Below are 27396 nucleotides of genomic sequence, written 5' to 3'. Positions count from 1 at the left end.
GCTGGGATGTTTGATGGCAGCCCCTCAGGCTGTGGGGTGCTGGGATGTTTGATGGCAGCCCCTCAGGCTGTGGGGTGCTGGGATGTTTGATGGCAGCCCTTCAGGCTCTGGGGGGCTGGGATGTTTGATGGCAGCCCCTCAGGCTGTGGGGTGCTGGGATGTTTGATGGCAGCCCCTCAGGCTGTGGGGTGCTGGGATGTTTGATGGCAGCCCCTCAGGCTGTGGGGGGCTGGGATGTTTGATGGCAGCCCCTCAGGCTCTGGGGGACTGGGATGTTTGATGGCAGCCCCTCAGGCTCTGGGGGGCTGGGATGTCTGATGGCAGCCCCTCAGGCTGTGACCCCGCAGCCAGAGGACTCCTCACCTGCTCAGGTGCTGCAGGGCCAGGCTGCAGCAGTGCCCTGAGGCACAGGAAGCTGACCCCAGGCTGAAAGGCAGCAGGAGCAGCACCGTGCCCCCCGCAAAGCTCCTGCCCCGGCAGCTTCAGCAGAGTCCCCAGCTCTGGAGCCATGCAGAGGATGGGGGTGGTGTACACCTACCACAGCTGGCAAGCTGGGGATGGTCTTCACCGAGTTCTGCACCTCCTCCTCTGTCACCTCCACCACGCTGCAGTGCTCCTCCTCCAGCGGCAGCGGCTCGGCCCCGGCCCTGGTGAGCCAGGGGTGCACCTGTGGGGCACAGAGCCAGCTCAGCTCCCCTCCAGCACAGCAGCAGGCTGCCAGCTCAGACAGGGAGGGAGCAACACCAGCAGTGGGGAGACTCAGACTGATGTGAAGGAAGAAGTTGTTCCCCAGGAGGGTGGTGAGAGCCTGGCACAGGTTGCCCAGGGAGGTGGTGGAAGCCTCCTGCCTGGAGGTGTTTGCAGCCAGGCTGGAGGTGGCTGTGAGCAATCTGCTGCTGCTTGGAAGCACAGCGGTGCCCAGGGACAGGACAAGGGGCAATGGGCACAAAGTGGAACCCATGAGATTCCACCTCAACATGAGGTGAAAGTTGTTTGGTGTGAGGCCTGGAGCAGGCTGCCCAGGAGGTTGTGGAGTCCCCTTCCCTGGAGGGATTCCAAAGCCACCTGGGCACTGATCCTGGTGCCCAGCTCTGGCAAGGTCCCCTTCCAAGCCCTACCCCAAGCAGCAGCAGTCAGAGCTGCTGCACTCAGCACTGGTCCATTCTGAGGGCTGTGCCAGAGAGAGCTCCCAGGACACCCCCAGGGAAGAGCTCTGCCCCAGCAGCAGGCACCAGCTCACCTTGATCTCAGGGACTGTGATCCTGGACTCCGGGTTCTTGTCCAGCATGCGCAGGATCAGGTCCTTGAGCTCCTCACTGAGCTGTGCTCTGGGAAGAGAAAATGCCAGAGAGCTAATGAGGGAACTGGAGGAGCTGCAGTGTGCTCACCTGGCAGAGAATCACAGAATTGGTTGGGTTGGAAAAGGCCTCTGAGAGCCTCCAGTCCAACCTCAACCCAGCACCACCATGGCCACCAAACCCTGGCCCCAAGTGCCATGGCCACAGGGTTCTGGAACCCCTCCAGGGATGGGGACTCCACCACTGCCCTGAGCAGCCTGAGCCAGGCCTGGACAACCCTCAAGGGGAAGAAAATGTTCCCTCATCTCCAACCTAAGCATCCCCTGGTGACATTTCCTCTCATCCTGCCCCTTCTTCCTTGGGAGCAGAGCCCAGCCCCCACCTGGCTCCAGCCTCCTCTCAGGGAGCTGCAGAGAGCAAGGAGGTCTCCCTCAGCCTCTTCTCCTCCAGGCTGAACATCCCCAGCTCCCTCAGCTGCTCCTCCCCAGCCCTGCTCTCCAGACCCTTCCCCAGCTCTGTTGCCCTTCTCTGGACCTGCTCCAGCCCTCAGTGTCCTTCTTGGGGTGAAGAGCCCAGAACAGAACCCAGCACTCAAGCTGTGGCCTCCCCAGTGCTGAGCCCAGGGGCACAATCCCTGCCCTGCTGCTGCTGCCCACACCACTGCTGCTCCAGGCCAGGCTGCTGGTGGCCTTCTTGCCCACCTGGGCACCCCCTGGCTCATCTCCAGCCCCCAGCAACCAAACCCCCCCAGCACCTTCTCCACCAGGCAGTTTCCAGCCCCTCTGCCCCAAGCCAGGAGCACTCCTGGGGGTGTTGGGATGCAGGTGCAGGACCCAGCCCTTGGCCTGGTTTACTCTCACACAATGACCTTGGCCAACAGATCCAGCCTGGCCAGATCCCTCTGCAGAGCCTTCCTCCCCTCCAGCAGACCAACACTGCCACCCAGTTCAGTGTCATCTGCTCCCCTGAGAAGACCTCTCTGGCTTGGTTCCTCCTCAGGGGCCATGGTCCCTGCTTCATTATCCACTCCTGCCCCTAGCTGGGAGCTCACAGATGCAGGTGAAGGCCTCCAAGGACCTTCTCACAGACAGGACATTAGAGGGGGATTACAGAGGGACACCAAAGTGTTCTGGGAGCAGAACTGGAGCTGGGCTCTCTGGTACAAAAGGGGACAACTTGATCTGGTGAAGCTGCAGCACAGAGCCAGAGACTGCTGTGGGTGGGGAGGGACCTCCTGAGGCCATCCAGCCCGAGCCCTGCAGCCAGCAGGGACAGCCCCAGGCAGAGCTCACTGCCCCAAGGACCTGCACTGGTGCCAGGCATGGGCAGCTCCCACCCCTCTGGGCACCCTGTGCCAGTGCCCCAGCACCCTGTGAAGAGGATCACAAAGTGTCTGGGGGGTTATGGCCAGGTGACCCCCACCCTGACTCTTGCTGCTTCTCCCCCAGCAGGACTCCTGCTGTGCTGTTTGCCAGCTGAAGCTCCTGTCTGGAGCTTCTCCCAGTCACAGTCCTGCAGCAGCTCTCAGGGCATGTGCCCGTTTGACACCGTGCCTTTAAGGACAAGCAGTGCTGGGGCACTGGCTGAATGTTTTCGGTACTAGAACCAAAACATTCTGATATTCTAAACAAATTTCATTGGTTGGTAGACAGTGTGAAGCAGTTGGAATTTTTTTTCCCCTCAGTTCAGTGTGGTTTGGGAGTTGGGGGAGTGTGGGTTTCAGCCTGTTCTCCCTGCCTGCTCTCTCTGCAAGCTGCTGGAGCTGGCCTTCAGATAAGCAAACACTAATCCTGCATGGGCTTTTGAAGCTTGCTAACAACTCTTCTCCTTAGTAACTTGCCTTTCTCTCTAACCCCTTTTTGGGGAAAAAGGGAGGTAGGGGGGGAGAGAGGGGGTTCCAAGGAGGGGATCCCTCCCTCGGGGAGGGATTTTTGTTGTGTTATTTCTCTTTGCTGTGTGTTTCTGTGTATCTATTGTAAATACCTGTATATATTGTGTCATATATAACCTGCTTTCCATATATGCTTGTAAATATATAGCTTGCTCTTTCGACTGGGCTAGTTGTGGTTTCTTACTCTGTGGAGGAGGGAGAGCTAAGCCCTCTCTCAACCTACCACAGGGCAGCACCACCACCACAGAGCTCAGCACCCAGCACCAGGGGGCATTTTACAGGGGGCCTGCAGGTCACAGAACATTAGCCTGGACTGCAGCTCCTCAGCAGGAGAGGCTGGAAGAGCTTCTGGCTCCCTTCAGAAATGTCTGGAGAGTGACTTCTGCAGCTTGCTTTTGAGTGGTGTCAGGACAGGCAGGCTCTGAGCCAACCTCATTTACCTTCTGCCCTGCCAAGGACTCTCTGACATGAATGAGAGCTCCAGAGGGATAAATATTTATCCCAGTGTCTCTAAGGGAAGGGAAGGGACAGGACCCCAGAGGAGGCAGCTCCACCTCTGTCCTGAAGGTTGTCAGGAAACAGGCAGGGAGTTGCCAGGGCTGGCTGCAGACAGGATGTGGCTGTGGTAGCCATGGGGAAATCAGCTGAGACCAAAACACTGCCAGCTGCAGCGAGCTGCAAACCATGTGGGAGGCCAGGGGGGACCTGGTCCAGTGCCCTGCAGCTTTATGTGCCCCTCTGAAGGAGAGGTCCTTCAGCCAGCCCTCCACACCCAGTCCCCTCTGCTCCTCCAGCAACCTAACAGCAGCTGGGGAAGGCTCTGGAGAGCAGGGCTGGGGAGCAGCTGAGGGAGCTGGGGGTGTTTGGTCTGGAGAGGAGGCTGAGGGAGACCTCCTTGCTCTCTGCAGCTCTCTGAGAGGAGGCTGGAGCCAGGGGAGGCTGGGCTGTTTAACCAAGTAACAAGGGACAGAACAAGAGGAAATGGCCTGGAATTGTGCCAGGGGAGGCTGAGCTTGGAGGTCAGGAAAATGTCTTTGGTGCAGCAGGGGTCAGGGACTGGCAGAGGCTGCCCTGGGAGGTGGTGGAGTCCCCATCCCTGGAGGGGTTCCTGTGGCCATGGCACCTGGGGCCAGGGTTTGGTGGCCATGGTGGTGCTGGGTTGAAGGTTGGTCTGGATGATCTCAGAGACCTTTTCCAGCCCAACCAATTCTCTGACCCTCTGATCTCAGAGCAGGGCACTGAGAAACCCAAAGGAATCAGGCAGCAGAACTGCCACTGGAGGCAATATCTGAATGAAGAGCTCTCAGCCCCCAGCCCATGAAATGTGAACATCTGACTGCAGCCCCAGCTGGGAGCAGCCACTGCTGGCTGCCTGCTGACCCAGGGGGGATGGCTGGGGGAGGATATGCAACATGCCAGGAGCACAGCAAGTGGTGAGAAGGCTGCCAGGGAAACACAAACCAAGGTGGGTTGGCTGCAGTGCTGCAAGGGAAAGGCCTGCCCTGACCACAGCAGCTGCTGGGAGCAGAGCAGTGTGGCAGGGACAGACTTTGTGCTCTAATGCCTGAAGGAAGCCTCATGGAGCTCACCAAGGGCAAGGGCAGGGTCCTGGCCCTGGGGAGGAACAACCTCCTGCAGCAGCACAGCTGAGGGGGGACCTGCTGGGAAGCAGCTCCAAGGAGAAGGAGCTGGGAGTGCTGGAGGACAACAAGGTCCCCATGAGGCAGCAATGTGCCCTGGGGGCCAAGGAGGCCAATGGGGTCCTGGGGTACATGGAGAAGAGTGTGGCCAGCAGGGCAAGGGAGGTTCTTTTCCCCCTCTGCTCTGCCCTAGGGTCCAGTCTGGGCTCCCCAGTTCAGGAGAGAGACAGAGAACTGCTGGAGAGAGTCCAGGGCAGGCTGCAAAGCTTCTGAAGGGTCTGGAGCAGCTCTGGCAGCAGCAAAGGCTGAGAGCCCTGGGGCTGAGAGCCTGCAGAAGAGCAGCCCCAGAGGGCAGCTGAGCAATGCTCAGCAAGAGCTAAAGGAGCTGTGGGGGGCAAGAGGCTGGGGCCAGACTCTGCTCAGTGGTGCCCAGGGCCAGGCCAAGGGGCAGCAAGGGGCACAGAGTGGAGCCCAGGAGGCTGCATGTGAAGAGGAGGAGAAAGTTGTTTGTTGTGAGGGTGCTGGAGGCCTGGAGCAGGCTGCCCAGAGAGGTTGTGGAGTGTCCTTGTGTGGAGAGCTTCCAACCCACCCTGGGCATTGTGGTGCTGAGCATTGTGCTGTGGGTGCCCTGCTGGAGCAGGGGCTGGGCTGGGTGAGTGCCACCAACTCCCCAAGCTGACCCCAGGGCAGGTCCCTGCCTGGAGCCAGAGGCTTTAGCAGCTGCTCAGAAGAAGGAAAGTTGCTTTGATTTCCTGTCCCTGAGGAGCTCCTGATCAGCCCCAAGGTCAGTGTCCAACCCCAGCTAACACCTTGGCAGAGCTGCAAAGCCTCCCTTTGGCTTTTATCTCCTCTCTACAGTTAGTCCCAGTCACAGCTTCACAGATTGCACTGGGCTGGAAGGGACCCTCAGAGGTCACCCTGCAGGGACAGCTCCAGCTGGAGCAGGCTGCCCAGGGCCACATCAGGTCTGACCTTGAGTGTCTGCAGACACAGGGCCTCCACCTGTGCCAGTGTCTCCCCAGCCTCACTGTGCAGAGCTTCCTCCTGGTGTCCAACCTAACTCTGCCCTGCTCTGGTTTCAAACCACTGCCTCTTGTCCTGTCCCCACAGCCCCCTGGGAACAGTCCCTGCCCAGCCTGCCTCTAGCTCCCCTTCAGGTCCTGGAAGGCTGCTCTGAGGTCTCCCTGGAGCCTTCTCTTCTGCAGGTTGAACAGCCCCAGCTCTGCCAGCCTGTGCCCATAGCAGAGGTTCCCCAGCCCCCTGACCATCTTTGTGCCCTCCTCTGGACCTGCTCCACCAGCTCAGCTCTCTGACATCAGCACTTTTGCCCTACATTGGAAGCTTTAGGACTGAGCTTGCCAGGGTGCTGGGCCAGCTCATCCCAACACCACTGGGACCCAGAGAGGTTGGACCAGATGGTCCTTGGGGTAGAATAGAATAGAATAGAATAGACCAGACCAGGTTGGAAGAGACCTTCAAGATCATCGCGTCCAACCCCTCAACCAATCCAACACCACCTAAACAACTAACCCACGGCACCAAGCACCCCATCAAGTCTCCTCCTGAACACCTCCAGTGATGGTGACTCCACCACCTCCCCAAGCAGCCCATTCCAATGGGCAATCACTCTGTGTAGAACTTCTCCCTAACATCCAACCTAAACCTCCCCTGGCGCAGCCTGAGACTGTGTCCTCTTGTTCTGGTGCTGGCTGCCTGGGAGAAGAGACCAACCTCTGCCTGTCTACAACCTCCCTTCAGGTAGTTGTAGAGAGCAATAAGGTCACCCCTGAGCCTCCTCTTCTCCAGGCTAAGCAACCCCAGCTCCCTCAGCCTCTCCTCCCAGGGCTGTGTTCCAAACCCCTCACCAACTTTGTTGCTCTTCTCTGGACACGTTCCAGCAAGTCAACCTCCTTCCTAAACTGGGGGGCCCAGAACTGGACACAGGACTAAAGGTGTGGCCTAAGCAGTGCAGTGTGCAGGGGCAGAATGACCTCCCTGCTCCTGCTGGCCACACTGTTCCTGATGTTCTCTTCCAACCTGGCATTCTGTGACCTGGCCAAAGCTCATGTGCAGAACCCAGGAGAACACAGAACACCTCAGCTGCCCCTGCCTGTCCCTCCCTGCTGACCCTCCCAGCTCTCAGCAACGACACTGACAGCTGAGCTTTAGTTTCCAGTAGGTGAGCAAAGTTTACTTACTCTTCTGGGAATTCCACAGGCTTGTTCTTGATCCTGTTATGCAGCCCCAGAATATATTCATCTATAAAAGGGCACTGCAAAGCAAACAGAAGTTTCCAGCTGTCAGAGGTGCTGGCAGCACTGGGGCTCCAGCTCTCCCAGAGCAGACACTGACTGCTTGCACTCTCTGCACACAGAGCTGCCAACAAAGACCAGCTCCAAACACAACCAACTGATTTGTTGCTCAGTTCAAGATAAATGCAGGAGGAGAGTGGAGGGCTCTGGCTCAGGATACCTCCCTCCCCTCAGTGACCATCAGCTACTCGTTGTCCTTTCTTCTGCTCCACCTCCACCTCCACCTGCCCAGTGCAGCCCCTGACACCAGCTTGTGCTGACCTGCAGCACTTGGGGCCAGGTGTACACAGACTGCACTGGGCTGGAAGGGACCCCCCAAGGCCATCCTGTCCAACCCCTGCAGGCAGCAGGGACACCTCCAGCTGGAGCAGGCTGCCCAGGGCCACAGCAAGTCTGATCTTGAATGTCTGCAGGGATGGGAACATCTCCACCACCTCCCTGGGCAGCCTGTGCCAGAGTCTCCCCAGCCTCACTCTCAACAATTTCTTCCTCATCTCCAGCCTCAATCTCCTCTCTCCCAGCTCAAAGCCATTGTTCCTCATCCTGGCACTCCCAGCCCTTGTCCAAAGTCCCTCCCCAGCTCTCCTGGAGCCCTTCAGGTACTGAAGGCTGCTCTGAGGTCTCCCTGGAGCCTTCTCTTCTCCAGGCTGAACAGCCCCAACTCCCTTATCCTGTCCCCATGGCAGAGGTTCTGCAGCCTCTCATCATCTTGGTGGCCTCCTCTGGACCCTCTCTAGCAGGTCCAGGTCCTTCTTGTGCTGGGGGGCCCCAGAGCTGGACTCAGCACTGCTCCATCCAGACTGCTGCACACACAGAGTGTTTGCTGTTTTCACACTGGGTTCATGTCCAGCTGCAGCCTGGCTCTCCCCAGCTGGGCAGGCAGCACTGGGGGTGGGCAGCTGAGCTGTGCTGAATGCAGTGGGGATGCAGCAGCAGCAGCTTGGCTCCAACACTGCAGAGCAGGCATGGGCTGGGGGCTGCTGGTGGAGCCTGTCTCAGCCTGCCTGGCCAGATGAAATCACCAAAGCCAGAGCAGGTAGCAAGGTACAGCACTGACTGCAGGATCAGTGGAGCAGGCAAACATCCTTCTGCTGGGGATGTCCTTCCCCCTCTTTTCCTCCAGTGCTTGCCACAGAGGGGAGAGAGCACCAGGAGGTTGCAGCAGAATATAAAACTCAGGGTTCCAGCCTTCACCTGGGGGTTTGGCCCAGAGAAGCCATCCCTACAGACACAGGCCAGGGACTGCCTTCCACCCTGCCTCCAGCAATGGAGTTGGTTTTGCCTCTGCCATCTCCCCCAGTCTCTGCTTGCCCCTGGGCTGGATGCCTCCTGCCTGAGAGCTCCATGCCTGGAGAGCAGGCTCAGGTCACACAGACTGCAGCTGCCTGCTGTGCTGTGCCCTGCTGAGCATGGCCTGGAGCAAGGAGCTTGTGGCCAAGGTGGGGCAGCAGCCCTGGCAAGAGATGGAGTTTGCAGAAGGCAGTAAGGTGAAAGGGTGGCCAGGGATTGGCACAGGCTGCCCAGGGAGGTGCTGGCTGCCTTCCCCCTGCAGGTGCTCAAGGCCAGGTTGCCTTGGGCAACCAACTGTAGTTTGATGGTGACTGGTGTTGGGTCAGCAGCTGGATTGATGCCCTTGGAGGTCTTTCCAACCCACACAGCTCTGTGGCAGAGCTGCCTCTGCCAGAGTGGCCTCCATCTGGCCCAGCTCAGCTCTGGCAGACAACTCTGCAAGCTGCAGTGCTGCAGCCTGGCTCAGCCCTGTGCCTCTCTCCATGCCCTGCCTTGCTTCTCAACAAGTGGACAGGAGGGACCTGTGCCCATGCCCAGGGAACCCTCCTGGGAGCAAAGGCAGCTCCTCCCCACAGGACTGATGTGGATGTGTGCACAGGCTGTGGATGTGTGGCTGCCAATGCTGGGGCTGTAGGCATGGACCCCAACCCCAGAGCCACCCAAGAACTTCTCCAGGAGCTGCCCTGAGCTGTGAGCTTTGCCACACTGCTTTGGCAAGTGTGAGAGGCAGCCCTTGGTGTGAACCACCAGCCAGGGGGTGCTGAGCAAGCCCTGTGGGGCCAGGGGCTGGTCAGCTGGGTCCCAGACTCACTGAGTAGGTTGGCTTGGGTTGGAAGGGACCTTAAAGCTCAGCCAGTCCCAACCCCCTGCCATGGGCAGGGACACCTCCCACCAGCCCAGGCTGCTCAGGGCCTCATCCAGCCTGGCCCTGAACACCTCCAGGCAGGAGGCAGCCACAGCCTCCCTGGGCAACCTGTGCCAGAGTCTCAGGAAGAGTCTCCAGTTTCTGGCAGCTCTGCTCCCTGGGGCCAGGGCAGCTGGGGGGGTTGGGTTTCCAGGCTGCTGCTGCTGCTGGCAGTGCTGCTCTGGCTGTGCAGCACAAACAGCTGCTCTGAGGGCAGGGAGCAGCTCTGGAAGCCACAGGAAACCACAGCTGCCAGTGCCAGGCCCTTCTGTTTGGGCACACAGCAGCTTGCAGCAGGCAGGAGATGCTGCCAAGATTTGCCTTGCTTTGGACAGGAATGAGGCAAAAGCCATGGGAGAGCCATGGGAGAGCCATGGGAGAGCCACAGGGCAGGGCCAGAGTGGAGCCCTCCTTACCTTGCCATAAACAAAGCAGTACAGGGTGATGCCCATGGCCCACACGTCCAGCGCCTGAAAGAGAGCATGGCAGGAGTGAAGGGGATGCTGCACAGGGGGGAGACAACCACAGGATCACAGAATGGTTTGGGCTGGAAAAGGTCTCCCAGAGCATCCAGTCCAACATCAGCCCAGCACCACCATGGCCACCAAACCCTGGCCCCAGGTGCCATGGCCACAGGGTCTGGAACCCCTCCAGGCATGGGGACTCCACCACCTCCCTGGGCAGCCTCTGCCAGTCCCTGACCACTCTTGCAGCAAAGAAATTGTTCCTCATCCCCAACCTCAGCCTCCCCTGGCACAGCTCCAGGCCATTTCCTCTCCTTCTATCACCTGATCCTAGGGAGCAGAGCCCAACCCCCACCTGGCTGCAGCCTCCTCTCAGGGAGCTGCAGAGAGCAAGGAGGTCTCCCTCAGCTCCAGGCTGAACACCCCCAGCTCCCTCAGCTGCTCCTCCCCAGCCCCTTCCCCAGCTTTGTTGCCCTTCTCTGGATATATTCCAGCCCCTGGCTGGTCTGCAGGAGCTTCATCTTCCCACCTCCCCTGGCACATCACTTGTGCTCATTCCACACTTTCTCCCTCACAGTGCAGCCCTCCTGATGCTTGGCTCCTGAAGGCACTGCAGCATGCCAGGGAATGAAGACTGTGCTGCTCCAGGGCCTGCCCCACCTTGTCCTTGCTGTGGAGCACAGTGGTCAGCAACCAGCTCCTTACAGCTGACAGCACTCAGGGCTGGACCCCCGAGAGGAGCTGAGCCTCAGAAGTCATCTTCCAGAATAAAACCCAAACCCAAACTCTGTCCCCACAGCTGCATCACATCCACCCCAGCAACACTCCTGGCTTGGGGCAGAGGGGCTGGAAGGATGCCCAGGGGAAAAGGGCCTGGGGGACCGAGATGAGCCAGGGGGTGCCCAGGTGGGCAAGAAGGCCACCAGCAGCCTGGCCTGGAGCAGCAGTGGTGTGGGCAGCAGCAGCAGGGCAGGGATTGTGCCCCTGGGCAGGCCACAGCTTGAGTGCTGGGTTCAGTTCTGGGCTCCTCACCCCAAGGACACTGAGGGCTGGAGCAGGTGCAGAGAAGGGCAACAGAGCTGGGAAGGGTCTGGAGAGCAGGGCTGGGGAGGAGCAGCTGAGGGAGCTGGGGGTGTTGAGCCTGGAGGAGAGGAGGCTGAGGGAGACCTCCTTGCTCTCTGCAGCTCCCTGAGAGGAGGCTGGAGCCAGGTGGGGGTTGGGCTCTGCTCCCAAGGAAGAAGGGGCAGGATGAGAGGAAATGTCACCAGGGGAGGCTTAGGTTGGAGATGAGGGAACATTTTCTTCCCCTTGAGGGTTGTCCAGGCCTGGCCCAGGCTGCCCAGGGCAGTAGTGGAGTCCCCATCCCTGGAGGGGTTCCAGAGCTGTGGGGCTGTGGAGCTGAGGCCATGGTTCAGTGGTGCCCTGGCAGTGCTGGGGTCATGGCTGGACTGGATGAGCTTAGGTGTCCTCCAACCCAGAGGGCTCTGTGCTGCCATCACAGCAGCACTGCCCCTGCCCACTGCCCCTCGTTTCCAGGGCATCCTGACATGACCTTGGTGCCCAGCACCCCCTGTGGCTCTTGACTGCTCTGGAAGGGAGTCAAGAGCTCTCCCTCCGCTTCTGGGCAGGGAGCAGGCTCGGAGCTGGCTCCTGCCCGGGCAGATGCCCAGCAGCAGGCGGCAGGCAGGCCGAGCGCAGCCTGCAGAGCTTCAGTCTCGCTTCCTGTGCCCCAGGGGCGCCGGGCGGGCAGCACCCGAGGGTGCAGGGCGCCGCCCTGCGTGCCCTGCCCGGGGCCGTGCCAGGGCCCCACCTTGCCGCTGAAGCTCTGGCCGGCGTGCGAGAGGGCCTCCGGCGCCGTGAAGGCCGGCGTGCCCGCCGTGCCGCGCAGCCGCGCGTCGCTGCCCTCAAACTGGTTGCTGACGCCGAAGTCGGCGATCTTGACGTGGCCGTCGTCCCCCAGCAGCAGGTTGGAAGGCTTGATGTCCCTGTGGATGATCTTCTGGCAGTGCACTAGGGAAGAGCACACACAGCAGGCTGCCTGGCTGCCACGCAGCCGGCGCGGCCAGGGGCAGGGAGCCCGCCCGGGGGGCGGCAGCTCGGAGCTGGCTGGGCGCCGCCGCCGGCTGGCACCGGGGGTGGCAGAGCTCCAGCTCCTTGAGCCGTGCCTCCCCAGTACCCCCCCGGGCAGAGCTACACCTCTGTGCCCAGGAATGCTGCCAAGGACAGCCCCGAACCACCCAACCACCTGCGCACAGGCACTGGGGAGCGCTCTCCCGCTGTGCTTCTGGCTGGAGCCCACAGCCAGCCTGGGCTGGCTCTGCAGCCCCCCCAGTGCCAGCCCTGCACACAGCTGCAGCCACTGCTGCACCCAGAGCCGTGCTCACACCTCTGCCACGCTGCCCTGCAGAGTCAGGCTGCTGCTGCCTCTGGTCCTTCGCTGCCTGAGGCTGTGGCGGACTGCAGCTCTGCGCTGGTCCTGTGAGCCCAGCTGTTGGAAGGGACCTCTGGAGATCATCCAGTCCAACCCCTGCCAGAGCAGGGCACCCAGGGCAGGGCACCCAGAACACATCCAGGCAGGTTTGGAAAGCCTCCAGAGGAGACTCCTCAGCCTCTCTAGGCAGCCTGCTCCAGCCCTCCAGCACCCTCACAACAAACAACTTCCTCCTCCTCTTCACATCCAACCTCCTGGCTTCCACTCTGTGCCCCTTGCTGCCCCTTGTGCTGTCCCTGGGCACCACTGAGCAGAGCCTAGCCCCAGCCTCTTGCCCCCCACAGCTCCTTTAGCTCTTGCTGAGCATTGCTCAGCTCCCCTCTGGGGCTGCTCTTCTGCAGGCTCTCAGCCCCAGGGCTCTCAGCCTTTGCTGCTGCCAGAGCTGCTCCAGGCCCCTCAGCAGCTCTGCAGCCTCCCCTGGACTCTCTCCAGCAGTTCTCTGTCTCTCTTGAACTGGGGAGCACAGAACTTGACCTTGGACTCCAGCTGTGGCCTCCCCAGGGCAGAGCAGAGGAGAAGGGGAACCTCCCTTCTGCCTCACTGCTTGCAGCAGATGGTAATTTTCAAACCTTGAGAGCTTTGGTCTTATCTCTGTGCAGAAGATCTTCCCTCCTCATCACCCTTCTCAGCTGAGAAGGTCTGGAGAGGTATTTGTAAGGCAGGCTGAGCCAAGCTGCAGCTGCTCCCCACCTGCCCCTGGAGCACAGCAACATTTTCTATTTTCTTCTCTATTTCACCCCCAGCAGCTCTCCAGCTCCTGTGACCTCTGTTGGGTGTCCCTCAGCCACGGGCTGCCACCTCCCCTAGAAGTCTCCAGCAGGAAGCCTGAGTGAGAGCAGCTCCTCAGAGCTCCTTAGAGCCCGTCAGGCAGATGGATTTTCAGTGCTGTTCCTGCCCTCCTCTCACCCTGCAGGCAGCAGCAGGAGTTTCTCTGCCACTTCAGCAAGCCTCCACCTGCCCTTGTGGCACCTTCCTGCCAGCCTCCACTCACACTGCCAGCTGGCCTGAGGCTCAGCACAGTGTCTCCTTTCCTGGTCATGCAGGGGCACGGCTCCCAAACCCTCTTCAGCTGTTTCACTGCAGTCCTGCTCTTCTCTCTCATTAATCCATCGAGAGACCAAGCAGCTCCTTCAGGACCTACTGTCACTGCCTCACACACACCACAGGCTGCTGGGGCTGGAAGGGACCTCCAGGCTGGCAGCCTCCAGGATCACCCAGTCCAAGTGCTCAAGCAGGGCACCCACAGCAGCTGGCCAGGCTCACAGTGGGGTTGGAAGCTCTGCACAGAAGGAGACTCCACAACCTCTCTCCTCAAAGTGTTTGGCAATGCAGCACAGCCTGGTGACAGGATCAGGTCAGCCAGGTGTTTGCTGGCTCCTCTGGAAAACCACCAGATCTGTGAGGCTGGAATGGCCTCTCCAAGGCTGCACTGACTCTGCCTCCTCAGCCATCCAACCAGTCAGTGCTTCAGTGCAGAGCAAGCCACCATGCTGAGGTCACTGAGCTCTGTGCAGGCTGTCTGCAGGGAGGGCAGCAGGACTGAACAGGCACAGAGATAGCTGCAGTTCAGCAGCAGGCACTGTGCCCACTTGGCCCAGCAGCAGGACCTGCAGAGCAGTTGTCTTGTGCTGGCCTCACAGCAGAGGGCTTCCAGCCCTGCCAGCACTGCTGTGGCCTCCTCTGACCCCTCTCCCCCAGGTCCCTGTCTGTGCTGAGGGATCCAGAGCTGCCCCAGCACTGCAGGGAGGTCTCAGCAGGCACAGCAGAGAGGTAGAATCCCCTCCCTGCCCCTGCTGCCCACACTGCTGGGGATCAGCCCAGGCCAGACTGGGGGTGGGCTGGCAGCTCTCAGTGCCAGCTCCTGTCCAGCTTTGCACCCCCAGCACCCCCAAGCCCTTCTCCTCAGGGCTGCTCTCCAGCCCTTCACCCCCAGCCTATGTGATAACAGGGCTTGCCCCAGCCCTGGTGCAGGACCTTGCAGACCTGTTGTGGTCTTCTTGCACTCTTCAGGACTCAGGCTCAGACCAAGACCCTTGCCAAGACCAGGGGATGCCAGATAGGCTGCAGAGACAGCCTGCTGTGGGGTCTGCAGATAGAAGCTGGGAACACACTTGTCACCACCTGCCTGCCAGGGCACAGCACTGCTGCTCCTCTGACACCCCTGAGTGATGAGGACTGGCTCAGGCCGATGCTGTGGAGGGAGCACACAGGGACAGAGACCTTCCCCATGCCTCTCACCAGCTCTGCCCATGGCCAGCACTTGCCCTGCTGAGCTGGTGGCAGGAATGTGCTGCAGCTGAAGCCAGCTGACTGTGGCCCTGTTACTGCCCTCCTCATCCTCTAATGTTGCCTTCAAAGATGCTCTCCAAAGAGATGAAAGGAAGAGGAGAGGAAGCCACAACTTTCCTGGTGGCCTCTATGGAACAACTTCTCCTGGCCTGTGTGACATTGCCTGGGTGCAAGTGAGGTGGGCAAGGCCAGCTCCAGCAGCAAACCCCAGCCCAGGGCAGAGGCAGGAGGCAGAGCTGTGGCCTGCAGAGCTGTGGCCTGCGGAGCTGTGCCAGCATAACTTTTGCCTGCAGAGTGAGCCCTGCAGAGCTGTGCCCTGCAGAGCTGTGCCAGCAGAGCTGTGCCCAGCAGAGCTTTGGCCTGCAGAGTGAGCCCTGCAGAGTTGTGCCCTGCAGAGCTGTGCCCTGCAGAGCTGTGCCAGCAGAGCTGAGCCCTGCAGAGCTGTGCCCTGCAGAGCTGTGCCCTGCAGAGTGAGCCCTGCATAGTTGTGCCCAGCAGAGCTGTGCCCTGCAGAGCTGTGCCAGCAGAGCTTTGGCCTGCAGAGTGAGCCCTGCATAGTTGTGCCCTGCAGAGCTGTGCCCTGCAGAGCTGAGCCCTGCAGAGCTGCGCCCTGCAGAGCTGAGCCCAGCAGTGCTGTGCCCTGCAGAGCTGTGCCCTGCAGAGCTGTGCCCTGCAGAACTTTGGCCTGCAGAGCTGTGCCTGCAGAGCTGTGCCCTGCAGAGCTGTGCCAGCAGAGCTGTGCCCAGCAGAGCTGTGCCCAGCAGAGCTGAGCCCTGCAGAGCTGTGCCTGCAGAGCTGAGCCCTGCAGAACTTTGGCCTGCAGAGCTGTGCCTGCAGAGCTGTGCCCTGCAGAGCTGTGCCCTGCAGCAGTACTCACAGTACTCGATGCCCAGCACCATGTCTCGGAAGTAGAGCCGAGCCTGCTCCTCGCTGAAGGGCTGCTCGCTGGGCACCTCCATCACAGGCCTGGGGGGAGAGGGACAGGGCTGAGGACACTGCAGAGAGCAGCCATGCTCCCTGCTGGAGCAGCTCCTCCATCACCACAGCCCTGCCTCTGGAAGCCAAGCTCTCAAGAGGCTCTGGCTGCTGTGCCACAGGCTGGGGGTGCAGCCCTTGCTCCTGGTCACCGAGCTCAGAACCAGAGTGGTAGGGGATGGAAGGGACCCCCAGAGATCACCCAGTCGAAGCCCTGCCAGAGCAGGGGCACCCAGGGCAGGGCACACAGGAACACATCCAGGTGGGTTTGGAAAGTCTCCAGAGGAGACTCCTCAGCCTCTCTGGGCAGCCTGCTCCAAGTCTCCAGCAGTCTCACTCCAAAGAAGTTTCTCCTCATGTTGAGGTGGAGCCTCCTGGGTTCCAGCCTGTCCCTGTTGTTCCTTGGCCTGTCCCTGGGCACCACCAAACACAGCCTGGCCCCTTCCTCCTGACCCCCACCCCTCAGATACTGATAGACATTGATCAGGTGTCCTCTCAGCCTTCTCCTCTCCAGACTAAGCAGCCCCAGGGCTCTCAGTCTTTCATTGCAGAGATGTTGCAGCCCCTTCATCATCCTCATAGCTCTCTGTTGGACTCTCTCCAGCAGGTCTCTGTCTCTCTAGAACTGGACCTGGCATTCCTGGTGTGGTGTCAGCAGAGTAGAGAGGGAGCAGAACCTCCCTAGACCTGCTGGACACAGCAGTCCCTGAGGCTCAGAGCAGGGCTGGCTGCTGCAGTGTGGGGCTGCTGCTGGGAGGGCAGTGCAGGAACAGAACTGGGCCTGGCTCACGCTGTGAGCAGCAGCAGGAGGCACCAGGCAGCAGTGGGGCCAGAGTGGCCCTTGCTGGGCATTGGATGCTGTGCCTGCTGGGGCTCTCAGTCCTGACCAGCATGCAGCTGGCCTAACCCAAGGCAGAATCTAGACAGGAACCACTGGCTCCAGGCTTACCTGGGAGCATCCCAGTGCCCTGTGCAGCCTGCTCAGCCCCAAATGGCCAAGGTTCCCTGGCCAGCTCCTCCTCTCCTTTGCCAGCACTGCTGAGGGACTCAGAGAGGCCTCTGCAATCCCTCTGCCTGCTGCAGGAGCTGCTCAGCATCTTCTGCTCCCAGCAGATGAGAGGCTAAGGACTCACTGGGGGTTAATCCTGCAGGTGCTCAGCAGCTTGCCCTTGCCCTTGGACACACTCCCAGTGCCTGCAGCTGGATCTGAGTGCTTCACACAAGGCCATCCCCACAGCCAGGCTCTGCACTTGCCCTCAGCAGGCAGCAGCAGCCAACCCCTCCTGCATCATCCCCTGCTCTCCTTTGCTGCCCACTTGCTGCATCACCTTCAGCTTCCCCTGGCACTCTCCTGCCCCTGCCTGCCCTGCCTCTCCACACACATTCCCCTGCTGCTGAAGCAACCTGAGCAGCAGGGCCGGCAGAGCCCCTCATGGGCTCCAATTGCCTTCTGCTGGCAGCAGCCAGGCTGCAGGCTCCCTGGCCACAGCTGCCTGCAGGAGCTCTTACAGGACACTCAGCAGCTTGGTCACCAGGGAGACTGGGGACCTCTCCCAGCAACCTGCTGGAGCTGGCAGCCTGCAAGAGGCTGGTTCATGGAGCCAGGGAGAAAAACAAGCCCTGTGGAAATCTCCCCCACCCTGGGCTCAGCTCTCCTGACCTCCTGGGGACCCTGCAGGGCAAAAAGCACCAAGGAGGTTCCCACCACCTCATCACTTCTGCTGTGTAAAGTGTGCCAAGCAAGCAGCCCCAACCAGGGGCTGGTGCTAAGGGCCAGTAAGGCAGCAAGGAGCAAGTAAAGGTTGATTCAACTGTTCCCCAGGTCACAGACTGACACCAGGACACCCAGCACCTGTGGCCTTCTAGCACCTGAAGCCACATCAGGTGGGGAGGGACTTTGGGCAAAGGCTGGGAGTGCCCTGGGAGGACAAGGCACAATGGCTTTGGGCTGGGAAAGGGGAGACTGAGACTGGAGAGGAGGAAGTGAGGAGCCTTGGCAGTGAGGCTGGGGAGACTCTGGCACAGGTTGCCCAGGGAGGCTGTGGCTGCCTCCTGCCTGGAGGTGTTCAGGGCCAGGCTGGATGAGGCCTTGAGCAGCCTGTGCTGGTGGGAGGTGTCCCTGCCCATGGCAGGGGGCTGGAGCTGGAGGAGCTTTGTGTCCCTTCCAACCCAAGCCACTCTCTGCTGTGCTGTGGCCACATCCTCCCAGCCCATTGCAGTGCCCAGGTGGTCCCAGGCCCCAGCAGTGCCAAGCCATCTGCAGCTGGATTCTGTCCCTCTGTGCCTGCCTGCAGGCTGCAGCTTGCCCCTGGGGGCAGATCAAAGCTTCACCTCAGCTGGGGAGCTCCACAACACAAATGTCCCAGGAGGGTTACTTACCCTTTCCTCAGGAGGTCAAACACTGCAAGGAAAGGAAATCAGAGCATGAGTGAGTGTCAGGAGAGCACTGGGTTCAGTAGCTTTTCAGCACCTACACAGCCACTTCCCTTCCCACACCTGCTGAAGCCTTTATTGCTCTTCCCTCCCTGCCCAGGCACCAGAGGAAGCAGAGTGAAAAGCTTCATCTCCCCAGCACAAACATCTCCCCCTCCTGCCAGCTCCAGGCAGGCAGTGGCTGGGCATTTATCAGCCTGGTTTCTGCTGCCTGTGCCTGGCTGCCCTGGGACCTCCTGCCTCAGGACCCTCAGGGAGGCTGCTGGGGGGGATGTTTCTGCCAGACTGCTGCTGGGGAAGGAGATGCTGTAAGGGCACACAAGGGAGGTTCTCCTCCCCATCTGCTCTGCCCTAGGGAGGCCACAGCTGGAGTGCTGGGTCCAGTTCTGGGCTCCCCAGTTCAGGAGAGAGAACTGCTGGAGAGAGTCCAGGGCAGGCTGCAGAGCTGCTGAGGGGCCTGGAGCAGCTCTGTGAGGAGCAAAGGCTGAGAGCCCTGGGGCTGAGAGCCTGCAGAAGAGCAGCCCCAGAGGGGAGCTGAGCAATGCTCAGCAAGAGCTCAAGGAGCTGTGGGGGGCAAGAGGCTGGGGCCAGGCTCTGCTCAGTGGTGCCCAGGGACAGGATTTCCCACCTGTCCTGCTGCCACTGCTACCATTTCTGGGACTGCTGTCTTGCTCCTCAGGGAGAGGTTGGCTTGCTGCTCTTCTCTTTGTTTTCTTCTCTTCATTCTCATTCTCCTTCTCTGTCTCTTCCTTCTGTTCTCCTTCTCATCTCCTTCTCTCCTCCTGTTTTTCCCTCAGACATTTATTTTCACTCACCAAGACCTTGGTATCTCCTCTCTCCCTTCCTCTCCATCCCAGGAGTTCAGAGCTTAAAGCAGTGACCTCAGCTGCCCTCCCACCACAGTGCATCTGCTGCAGCCAGAGTGCTGCTGGGGCTGCAGCCAGCAGGGAGGATTGGCCTTGCAAAGGCACAGAGCTCCCCTTGCTTCACTTTCCCAGACAGCTTCAGAAGCATCCCACAATCATTTACTGAGAAGCAGCCATCAGAAGCCCCCCAGGGAAGCAGAGATGCCACAGGGTCAGGCATTGCCCTCCTCTGGCACAGCTCTGAGGCCACCTCGGTGCCTCCAGGCCTGTCCCTGCAGGCTTGGCACAGATGGGGGTTGGCTGTGGGTGGCACCTCCAAGGTTTGGGGCAGAGGGAGACAAAAGGGGTGGGAATTCCTCAGCTGTGACCTCCCATCTGAGCCCCCAGGGCTCAGAGGACAGCAGGGAGAGTGCTGCTGCCAGGAGGTGCCAGGGCTCAGCAGGGTGGGCAGTGTCTGCAGGGCTCAGAAGGAATACCCTGAGCCACGGCTGCTTCCAGAGCCACTACCACTGCCCACAGCCTGCAGCAGGGCTCTGGAGACACCAACCCCCCAGCAGGAGGACACCCTTCCCTTCTCTCCTGGCTCTAGGACTGGCACTGACATAGCCAGGGGCAGGCAGAGCACTGGCACAGTGTTGGTGTCCCCATGGCAAGGAGCTGTGCAGAGCTGCACCAGGGCACAAGGCTGCCCTGCCCTTGGAGGGCTTCAGCTCTTCAGAGGAGATGTCTGCTGGAGTTGGGACCAGTGACCCCCAGCCCCAGAACCATGCCACCTGCAGCCCCAGGGCTGAGCCCAGCAGATCCTGCCAGCCCTCCTGACTCACCCATGTAGAGGTTGTCCTCTGCAGGGTCATCCAGCACCTGGAGTTGGCAACAGACAGAAAGGAGAAAGCAGGAAGGAAAAAGAAGAACTTTAAAATCAAGCAACAATTTCCTGCTGCCTGTAGGCTGTGCTGAGCTGCAGAGCAATGAGAACCACTCAGGGTCCTTCAGAGGGTCCTGCAGAGAGGAGCTGTGAAGGACACATTAAACCCTGGGCTGCTGCTTGTACCTGGAGAACCAACCCAAGATAAGCCCTGCTGGGAGCTCTGCATGGAAGCCCTGCATGGGAGCCCTGCTGGGGAGCCCTGCCCTCAGCCAATGCAGACACTGGCCCCAAGGCCTTGCTCCTGGCCCCCTGCCAGGCTGCTCTGCACACCCTGCCCCTGGCCAAAGGCTGCTGCAGGCCCTCCCAGCACTGCCAGCCTGGCTCCCAGGATAGAGTTCTGCACGGTGAGGCTGGGGAGCCTCTGGCACAGGCTGCCCAGGCAGGCTGGGGCTGTCCCTGCCTGGAGCTGTTCGAGGCCAGGCTGGATGAGGCCCTGAGCAGCTGAGTCTCTCTGAGAGGTGTCCCTGCCCATGGTGGGCAGGTTGGAGGAGATGAGCTCTGAGGTCCTTCCACCCCCAAGCATTCCACGAGTCTGAGTCTGGATGATCTTTAAGGCCCATTCTGGGGCTCCATGACTGACACCTCCAAGCCCAGGGAAGGATCTCAGTTTGTCAGTGTGATCCACACCCCCTTGGCGTGGTTTGGATGGGAAGGGCCCTTTGGAGGCCATCCAGCCCAAGCCCATCTTTGCAGCCTGCCCTGTTGGGATGATCTTGCTGGGGAGCAGCAGCCTCAGTTTCTGCAGCTCTCTGGCTCAGGGAGGAGCAGCTGCAGTACAGAGCAGAACTGTGCCCAGCAGAGCTGAGGGTGCAGCACAGCTCACCTCTATCAGCTTGACAATGTTGATGTGGTCCAGCTTCTTCAGGATGGCTATTTCCTGATAGACTCTGTCCAGGGGGGCCAGGGGCTTGGGCTGCTCTCCAGAGGATGCTTTTGAGCCCCTGGGAGGAGGCCGACCTGCAGGTGTGACAGCATGGTGAGCACAGAGTCCCTGCCCAGCAGTGCCCAGCACCTCCAGCTCAGCACCACCTTGCCATCACCCCAGAGCACCACCATCTCCACCCAGAGTGACACTGCCAAGCCCCACTCAGCTCAGCTCCCCCCAGCCCGGGCTGCTGCCCACAGCCCTGCCCAGCAGCCAGGCTTCCAGCTGAGAGGGCAGAAGAGCTGCTGGGAGGAGAGCTCTGCCCAGCTTCACCTCCAGCACTTCCTTAGGCCTCACAGCTGGGGAACATGGAGAGCCAGCACCTCAGAGAGGCTTGGGAACCTAATTCCCAAGTGTGCTGGATTTCCCTGGGGCTGTTCCTGCCCTCTCCCTGCCCACACAGCTTCCCCAGCCCCCAGCTCTCAAACGGAGCCAGGCTGTGCAGCCCCTGCAGCTGAGGTCTCTGCAGCAGCCCTGCCTGGCCGAGGCCAGGGAGCAGATACCCACGTGGAAACCCATACTGCTTCAGCAGCTTCTTCTTGGAGAGGACCTTCATAGCCTGCAGGAAGAAGGAAAAGCAGAGTTAGAAGAGGAGCCAAAAGCTCCTCCTGTGGCCCAGGAGCGTGCTGGACACCAGGGAATGGCTCAGGCCTGTTCCTTGACCTACAGAAGTCCTCTGCTTAGCGTGGCCACAACAGAGACACAGCACTGCCCCAGGCTCTCCAGAGGCACTGCCAACCACTGCCTGCATCCAGCTTCCTCTCGTGAAAACAGGAGAGGTTTGGACAAAGAAAAGGAGACACAGGTCTGGGTTTGGAGCAGGAGCCTGTGAGGGGAGAGTCACAGAACCCTTTTGCTTTAACAGCATTTGAGTTCAACTGAACCATGGCCTCAGCACCACAGCTCCAGGGCTTTAAACCCCTCCAGGGACGGGGACCCCACCCCTGCCATGGGCAGCCTGGGCCAGGCCTGGACAACCCTTTAGGGGATGAAATTTTTCCTCATGGCCAACCTAAACCTCCCCTGGGGCAACTTGAGGCCTTTTCCTCTTGTGCTGTCCCTTGTCCCTCGGGAGCAGAGCCCAGCCCCCACCTGGCTCCAGCCTCCTCTCAGGGAGCTGCAGAGAGCAAGGAGGTCTCCCTCAGCCTCCTCTCCTCCAGGCTCAACACCCCCAGCTCCCTCAGCTGCTCCCCCCCAGCCCTGCTCTCCAGACCCTTCCCCAGCTCTGTTCCCCTTCTCTGGCCCTGCTCCAGCTCCTCAGTGTCCTTCCTGGAGTGAGGGCCCAGGACTGAACCCAGGGGGCTCTTGTAGCTGCCCCTTCTGTACTTGGAGTGTGGATGATGCTGTGGCTGTGCTGTGGGTCAGAGCCACTCCCAGGCTGCTCCTCCTTTATCTTCCCAGCAGACTGAGGAAGGAAAAGAGCTGCAGGATGGCATCCAGACCACTTCCACCCTGTCAGCCTACATCACAGACCTAGCACAGGAGGAGCTCAGAGCCCTTCCACCAGCTGGGGAAGGCTTTCCTATTTCTGATACTGTTTTTACCCACAAACAAACCTCTCCCATGCTGCCAGAGGACCTGCAGGCTGATCCAGCACCATGCCCAACACCACCAGGGACATACTTTGTGGGCATCCATCCATCTCCTCACCATCAGAACTGTGGAGCCAGCTCTGTGCAGGAGCACAGCAAAGGGACAAGGAGGGGAATGGGAGAAGAAGCAGCAGTAGGACAAGAGGAAACAGCCTCAGGTTGCCCCAGGGGAGATTTAGGCTGGACATGAGGAACAGTTCCATCCCTCAAAGGGTTGTCCAGGCCTGGCCCAGGCTGCCCAGGGCAGGGGTGGAGTCCCCATGCCTGGAGGGGTTTCAAACCCATGGAGATGTGGTGCTGAGGGCCAAGCTTTGGTGGTGCCCTGGCAGTGCTGGGTCAAGGGTTGGACTCGGTGATCTTCCAGCCACAAGGACTCTGTGATCCTCTGGCCCCTCCTCTCCTGCAGTACTGCAGACCCAGGGCAGCTGAGCTGAGGGGGGCTCAGGTATTTGTGCTGCCATGCAGCTGGGGTTGGCAGAACAGCAAAAGCCAAACTGAATGTAATCAGCAGTCCCTGCTCCTCCACCTGCCCTCTGCCTTCACAGCCTTCCTGAGGGCCACTCAGGCAGCCCTGAGAGCTCCAGCAGAGAAATATTTGATGAGGGAGCAGCTGATGGCACAATTTGCTTCAGGAATCAGTCAGTGCCCCAGGAGCCAGGCTGGTCACTCCTCCCTGCCCCCTGGCTGAGCAGCTCCCCAGGAGCCAGCAGTGCCTCCTGCAGCCCTCAGGCAGCTGTGTGCTGGGCTGCAGCCAGAGCAGTGTGGGCAGCAGGGCAGGAGAGGGGATCCTGCCCCTGGGCTGTGCTCTGCTCAGACCTCACCTCCAATCCTGCCTCCAGCTCTGGTGTCCCCAGCAGGAGAAGGACACAGAGCTGTGGAGAGAGGCCAGAGGAGGCCACAAAGATGCTCCAAGAGCTGGAGCAGCTCTGCTGTGAGCACAGGCTGAGGGAGCTGGGGCTGTGCAGCCTGCAGAGGAGAAGGCTCCAGGGGTACCTCAGAGCTGCCTGCCAGGACCTGAAGGCATCCTGCAGGAAGGCTGCAAAGAGACTTTTCCTGAGGGTGTCTGGAGACAGGACAAGGAGGAATGGTTTGCAGCAGAGGCAGAGCAGGGTTAGAGTGGAGCTGAGGAAGAAGTTGTCCAGTAGAAGGGTGGTGAGACTCTGGCACAGGTTGCCCAGGGAGGCTGTGGCTGCCTCCTGCCTGGAGGTGTTGAAGGCCAGGCTGGATGAGGCCCTGAGCAGCCTGTGCTGGTGGGAGGTGCCCCTGCCCATGGCAGAAGCTTGGAAGAGCTGATCTCTGAGGTGCCTTCCAGCCTGAGCCATCCTATGATCTTTTAAACCCCCTCCAGGGATGGAAACTCCAGCACCTCCCTGGGCAGCCTGGGCCAGTGCCTGGGAACCCTTGATGAGGAGTTTCTCCTAACATCCAACCTGAACCTCCCTTGGCACCACCTGAGGCCATTTCCTCTTCTCCTGAAGAGCCCAAACCCCCACCTGGCTCCAACCTCCTTTGAGGTAGTTGTAGAAGGCAACTGAGTCTCCTCTCTGCCTTCTTTTCTCCAGACTACCTGACCCCAGCTCCCCCACCTGCTCCTCACCACCCTGTGTTCAAGGCCCTTCAGCAGCTTGGTTGGTGGTGAAGTCACCAAAGCCACCCTGGGCAGCTCCCTGCCAGGCTGCTGCCCTGGCACTGTGTACCCCAGGAGCTGCAGCTGCCCTCGGGGCCCCTGCTGCAGCCAGCCCCCAGCTCCCTGCAGGCACTGCTGGGGGTGCTGCTGCTGCAGGGAAGCCCTCTGGAGCCAACCCTGCCCAGGGAAGGGCACTGCCTGGTCCCCAGCTGCCTGGCAGCTCCCCAGGCAGCTGCTGGCAGGGCTGCTCTTGAGGGACAGTCTCAGCAGAGCTCATCCCTGACTCAGCACAGAGCTGTGCCCACAGCCTGCACAGGGCTCCTGTGCTCTGCACCCCGCTGGGGGCCAGCACCAGGCCTGGGGGGCATGCTGCTCCCCTGGCTTTGGGTTCTCCACAATGCAGGCTCCTGAAGGAATCCAAGCACTTTGCTCTGTCAAGCAGAGCCAGGAGGCAGGGGCAGGAGGCTGCCTGTGTGCCAGGCCCTTCTGGAGAGCTCTCTGCCTTCTGCCAGAGAAAGAAGAAAGAGAAGATTAAATTTGCTGCTGAAAGCCTCCAAGTTGGATCAGTGCTTGGGGAGTCCAGCCTGGGGAACTGAACCCTTACCACCAGTGGTCCCACAGCAGGCTGCTCCTCCCCAGGGCAGGCTCTGGAGAGCAGCTGGGAGCAGCAGCAAGGTCCAGAGAGAGCAGCAAAGAGAAGAGCTGCTCCTGGGGACAGCAAGGAGGGAACCAGAGCTACCTCCCTGTGATGGTGATGGGGAGCTGAGGGGGGAACTGCCTCACAAAATCATGGAATCACAGAATTAGTCTGGGTGGAAGAGACCTTACAGATCACCCAAATCCCAGCCTCACCCCAGCACTGCCAGGGCACCACCAGCTATGTCCTCAGCACCACAGCTCCAGGGCTTCCAAACCCCTCCAGGGCTGGGACTCCACCACTGCCCTGGGCAGCCTGGGCCAGGCCTGGACAACCCTTCTGGGGATGAAATTGTTCCTCATGAACAGCTTAAACCTCCCCTGGGGCAACCTGACAACATTTCCTCTCATCCTATCCCTTGCTCCTTGGGAGCAGAGCCCAACTCCCCCCTGGCTCCAGCCTCCTTTCAGGGAGCTGCAGAGAGCAAGGAGGTCTCCCTCAGCCTCCTCTTCTCCAGCTCCCTCAGCTGCTGCTCCCCAGCCCTGCTCTCCAGACCCTTCCCCAGCTTTCTTGCCCTTCTCTGGACCTGCTTCACCCCTCAGTGTCCTTCCTGGAATGAACCCAGACTTCAAGCTGTGGCCTCCCCAGTGCTGAGCACAGGAGGACAACCCCGGCCCTGCCCTGCTGCCCACAGCACTGCTGATCCAACAGCCCGGTGAGCTGACTGTGAGGCACCTCTCCTGCTGTGGAAGAAGCCCCAGGGCATCCTCACACCAACCTCCCAGCCCCAGCAGCACCTTGTGGTGCACAGGCAGGGCTGGAGACAGGCCCTGCCCCACTGCTGCTACCAGCACAAGCAGGGGGCTGGGGAGGAGATGTGCTCAGGCATGGGGCCAGAGCCACTCAGCGAACAGAGGAGCAGAGGGGAGCACAGGAGATGCACTGCAGTCCCAGCCCTGGCTTCCTCCTGGCTGGGGGCAGCAGCAGAGGGATGCTTCAGCAAAGCTCTCCAGCAGAGCTAACTGCCCAGACAGGGCCTTGCTGCTGGCAGGCAGTGCAGGGCCAGGCAGGGCAGGGCCTGGCAGGGCAGGGCTTGGCAGGGCAGAGCCTGGCAGGGCAGGGCCAGGCAGGGCAGAGCCTGGCAGGGCAGGGCAGGGCAGGGCTTGGCAGGGCAGAGCCTGGCAGGGCAGGGCCTGGCAGGGCAGGGCCGGGCAGGGCAGGGCCGGGCAGGGCAGGGCCGGGCCTGGCAGGGCAGGGCCGGGCAGGGCAGGGCCGGGCAGGGCAGGGCCAGGCAGGGCAGAGCCTGGCAGGGCAGGGCCGGGCAGGGCCGGGCAGGGCAGGGCCAGGCAGGGCAGGGCCTGGCAGGGCAGGGCCGGGCAGGGCAGGGCCGGGCAGGGCCAGGCAGGGCAGAGCCTGGCAGGGCAGGGCCGGGCAGGGCAGGGCCTGGCAGGGCAGGGCCGGGCAGGGCCAGGCAGGGCAGAGCCTGGCAGGGCAGGGCCGGGCAGGGCAGGGCCGGGCAGGGCAGGGCCGGGCAGGGCCAGGCAGGGCAGGGCAGGGCAGGGCAGGGCAGGGCAGGGCCAGGCAGGGCAGGGCCTGGCAGGGCAGGGCAGGGCAGGGCAGGGCCGGGCAGGGCCAGGCAGGGCAGGGCCGGGCAGGGCAGGGCCGGGCAGGGCAGGGCCAGGCAGAGGGCTTCAGAGGAGCCTGCAGGAGATCTCCACACGTGGCCTTAGCACTGCTGGCCTCTCTCTCCTGCAGGTGGGGCCTGCCAGCCCCACAGCACCACACAACTGCCTGGCTGGGAGAGCCCTGGAGGCCATCCAGCCCAGCCACAGCCAGCAGCTCCCTGCACACAGCCCTGATCCTCACCCAGATGGCTTTCCTACCCCTCAGCACTGCCCTGGGCAGCCTGGGCCAGTCCCTGATGAGCCTTTCCCTGAGGAATTTTTGCCAGATGTCCAACCTAAACCTCCCCTGGGACAACCTCAGGCCACTTCCTCTCCTCCTGTCTCTTGGTACCTGGGGCAAGAGGCTGGACCCCACCTGGCTGCAGCCTCCTGTCAGGGAGTGGTAGAGGTCTCCTGTGAGAGGCAGTGGGAGCTGGGTGCCCTCCTCTGATGTGCATCCACTGGGGATGTTCACTGCTGTCCTCTGAGCCACCTCACAGCTGGGAGCCACAGGGCAGCTGCCTTGGGAAGCTGCCAGAGGGAGAGCAGATGCCAGCTGTAGGGAGGTTGGGTGTCTGTGGCAGGAGTTCCTCCCCACCACACACAGCTGGCAGCAAACAGCCTCCATGCAAACACTGTTGGGCACAGGCAGGAGACCACCAGCCCCAGCTTGTTTCTTAGGAAACCAGATCAGAAAGGAAAGAGAACCCCCAGGGGAGAGCCCTGGCAGCCCTCAGTGCTGCTGCACATGTCCAGCACAAGCACTGCTCTGCTCTGGGGATTGGAAATGGGAAGGGGACATCACCTGGGGCTGCACAGCACCAATTCCACCAGCACCAACCATGAGCCCCAGGGAGGCCTCTGCCTGCACCCATTTGCCTTTGCTCTGTGTCTGCTGCTTTGCCATAGAGCAGAGAATCACAGAATGGTTGAGTGGGAAGAGACCTGAGATCACCCAGCTCCAACCCCCTGTCCCCTACCTCCCCCCAGCCCAGGCTGCTCAGGGCCTCATCCAGCCCGGCCCTGAACACCTCCAGGCAGGAGGCAGCCACAGCCTCCCTGGGCAGCCTGTGCCAGGCTCTCCCCACCCTCACTGCAAAGAATCTCTTCCTCATCTCCAGTCCCCATCTCTCCCCTCCCAGCTCAAAGCCATTGTCCTCATCCTGTCAC

At 61.0% G+C, this 27396-nt stretch overlaps 1 protein-coding gene across 1 annotated transcript in view; it reads right to left on the bottom strand.

Moving 5' to 3' along the window:
* CAMKK1 (calcium/calmodulin dependent protein kinase kinase 1) overlaps positions 1-27396 on the bottom strand; it is an 85915-nt gene that overhangs the window by 5565 nt on the left and 52954 nt on the right. Inside the window, exons 5-14 of the mRNA XM_054166967.1 lie at positions 21214-21265; positions 20605-20738; positions 19678-19714; positions 17934-17955; positions 15457-15545; positions 11610-11809; positions 9752-9805; positions 7028-7101; positions 1241-1328; positions 539-667 (exon numbers count right to left, since the gene is read on the bottom strand). Of these exons, the coding sequence (XP_054022942.1) occupies positions 539-667; positions 1241-1328; positions 7028-7101; positions 9752-9805; positions 11610-11809; positions 15457-15545; positions 17934-17955; positions 19678-19714; positions 20605-20738; positions 21214-21265 (879 nt within the window). The remainder of the gene's footprint in view (positions 1-538; positions 668-1240; positions 1329-7027; positions 7102-9751; positions 9806-11609; positions 11810-15456; positions 15546-17933; positions 17956-19677; positions 19715-20604; positions 20739-21213; positions 21266-27396) is intronic.

The sequence above is a fragment of the Dryobates pubescens genome, chromosome 13 (genome assembly GCF_014839835.1).
Source record: "Dryobates pubescens isolate bDryPub1 chromosome 13, bDryPub1.pri, whole genome shotgun sequence".
Taxonomy (NCBI): domain Eukaryota; kingdom Metazoa; phylum Chordata; class Aves; order Piciformes; family Picidae; genus Dryobates; species Dryobates pubescens.
This window is presented reverse-complemented; position numbering and strand designations above follow the sequence as displayed.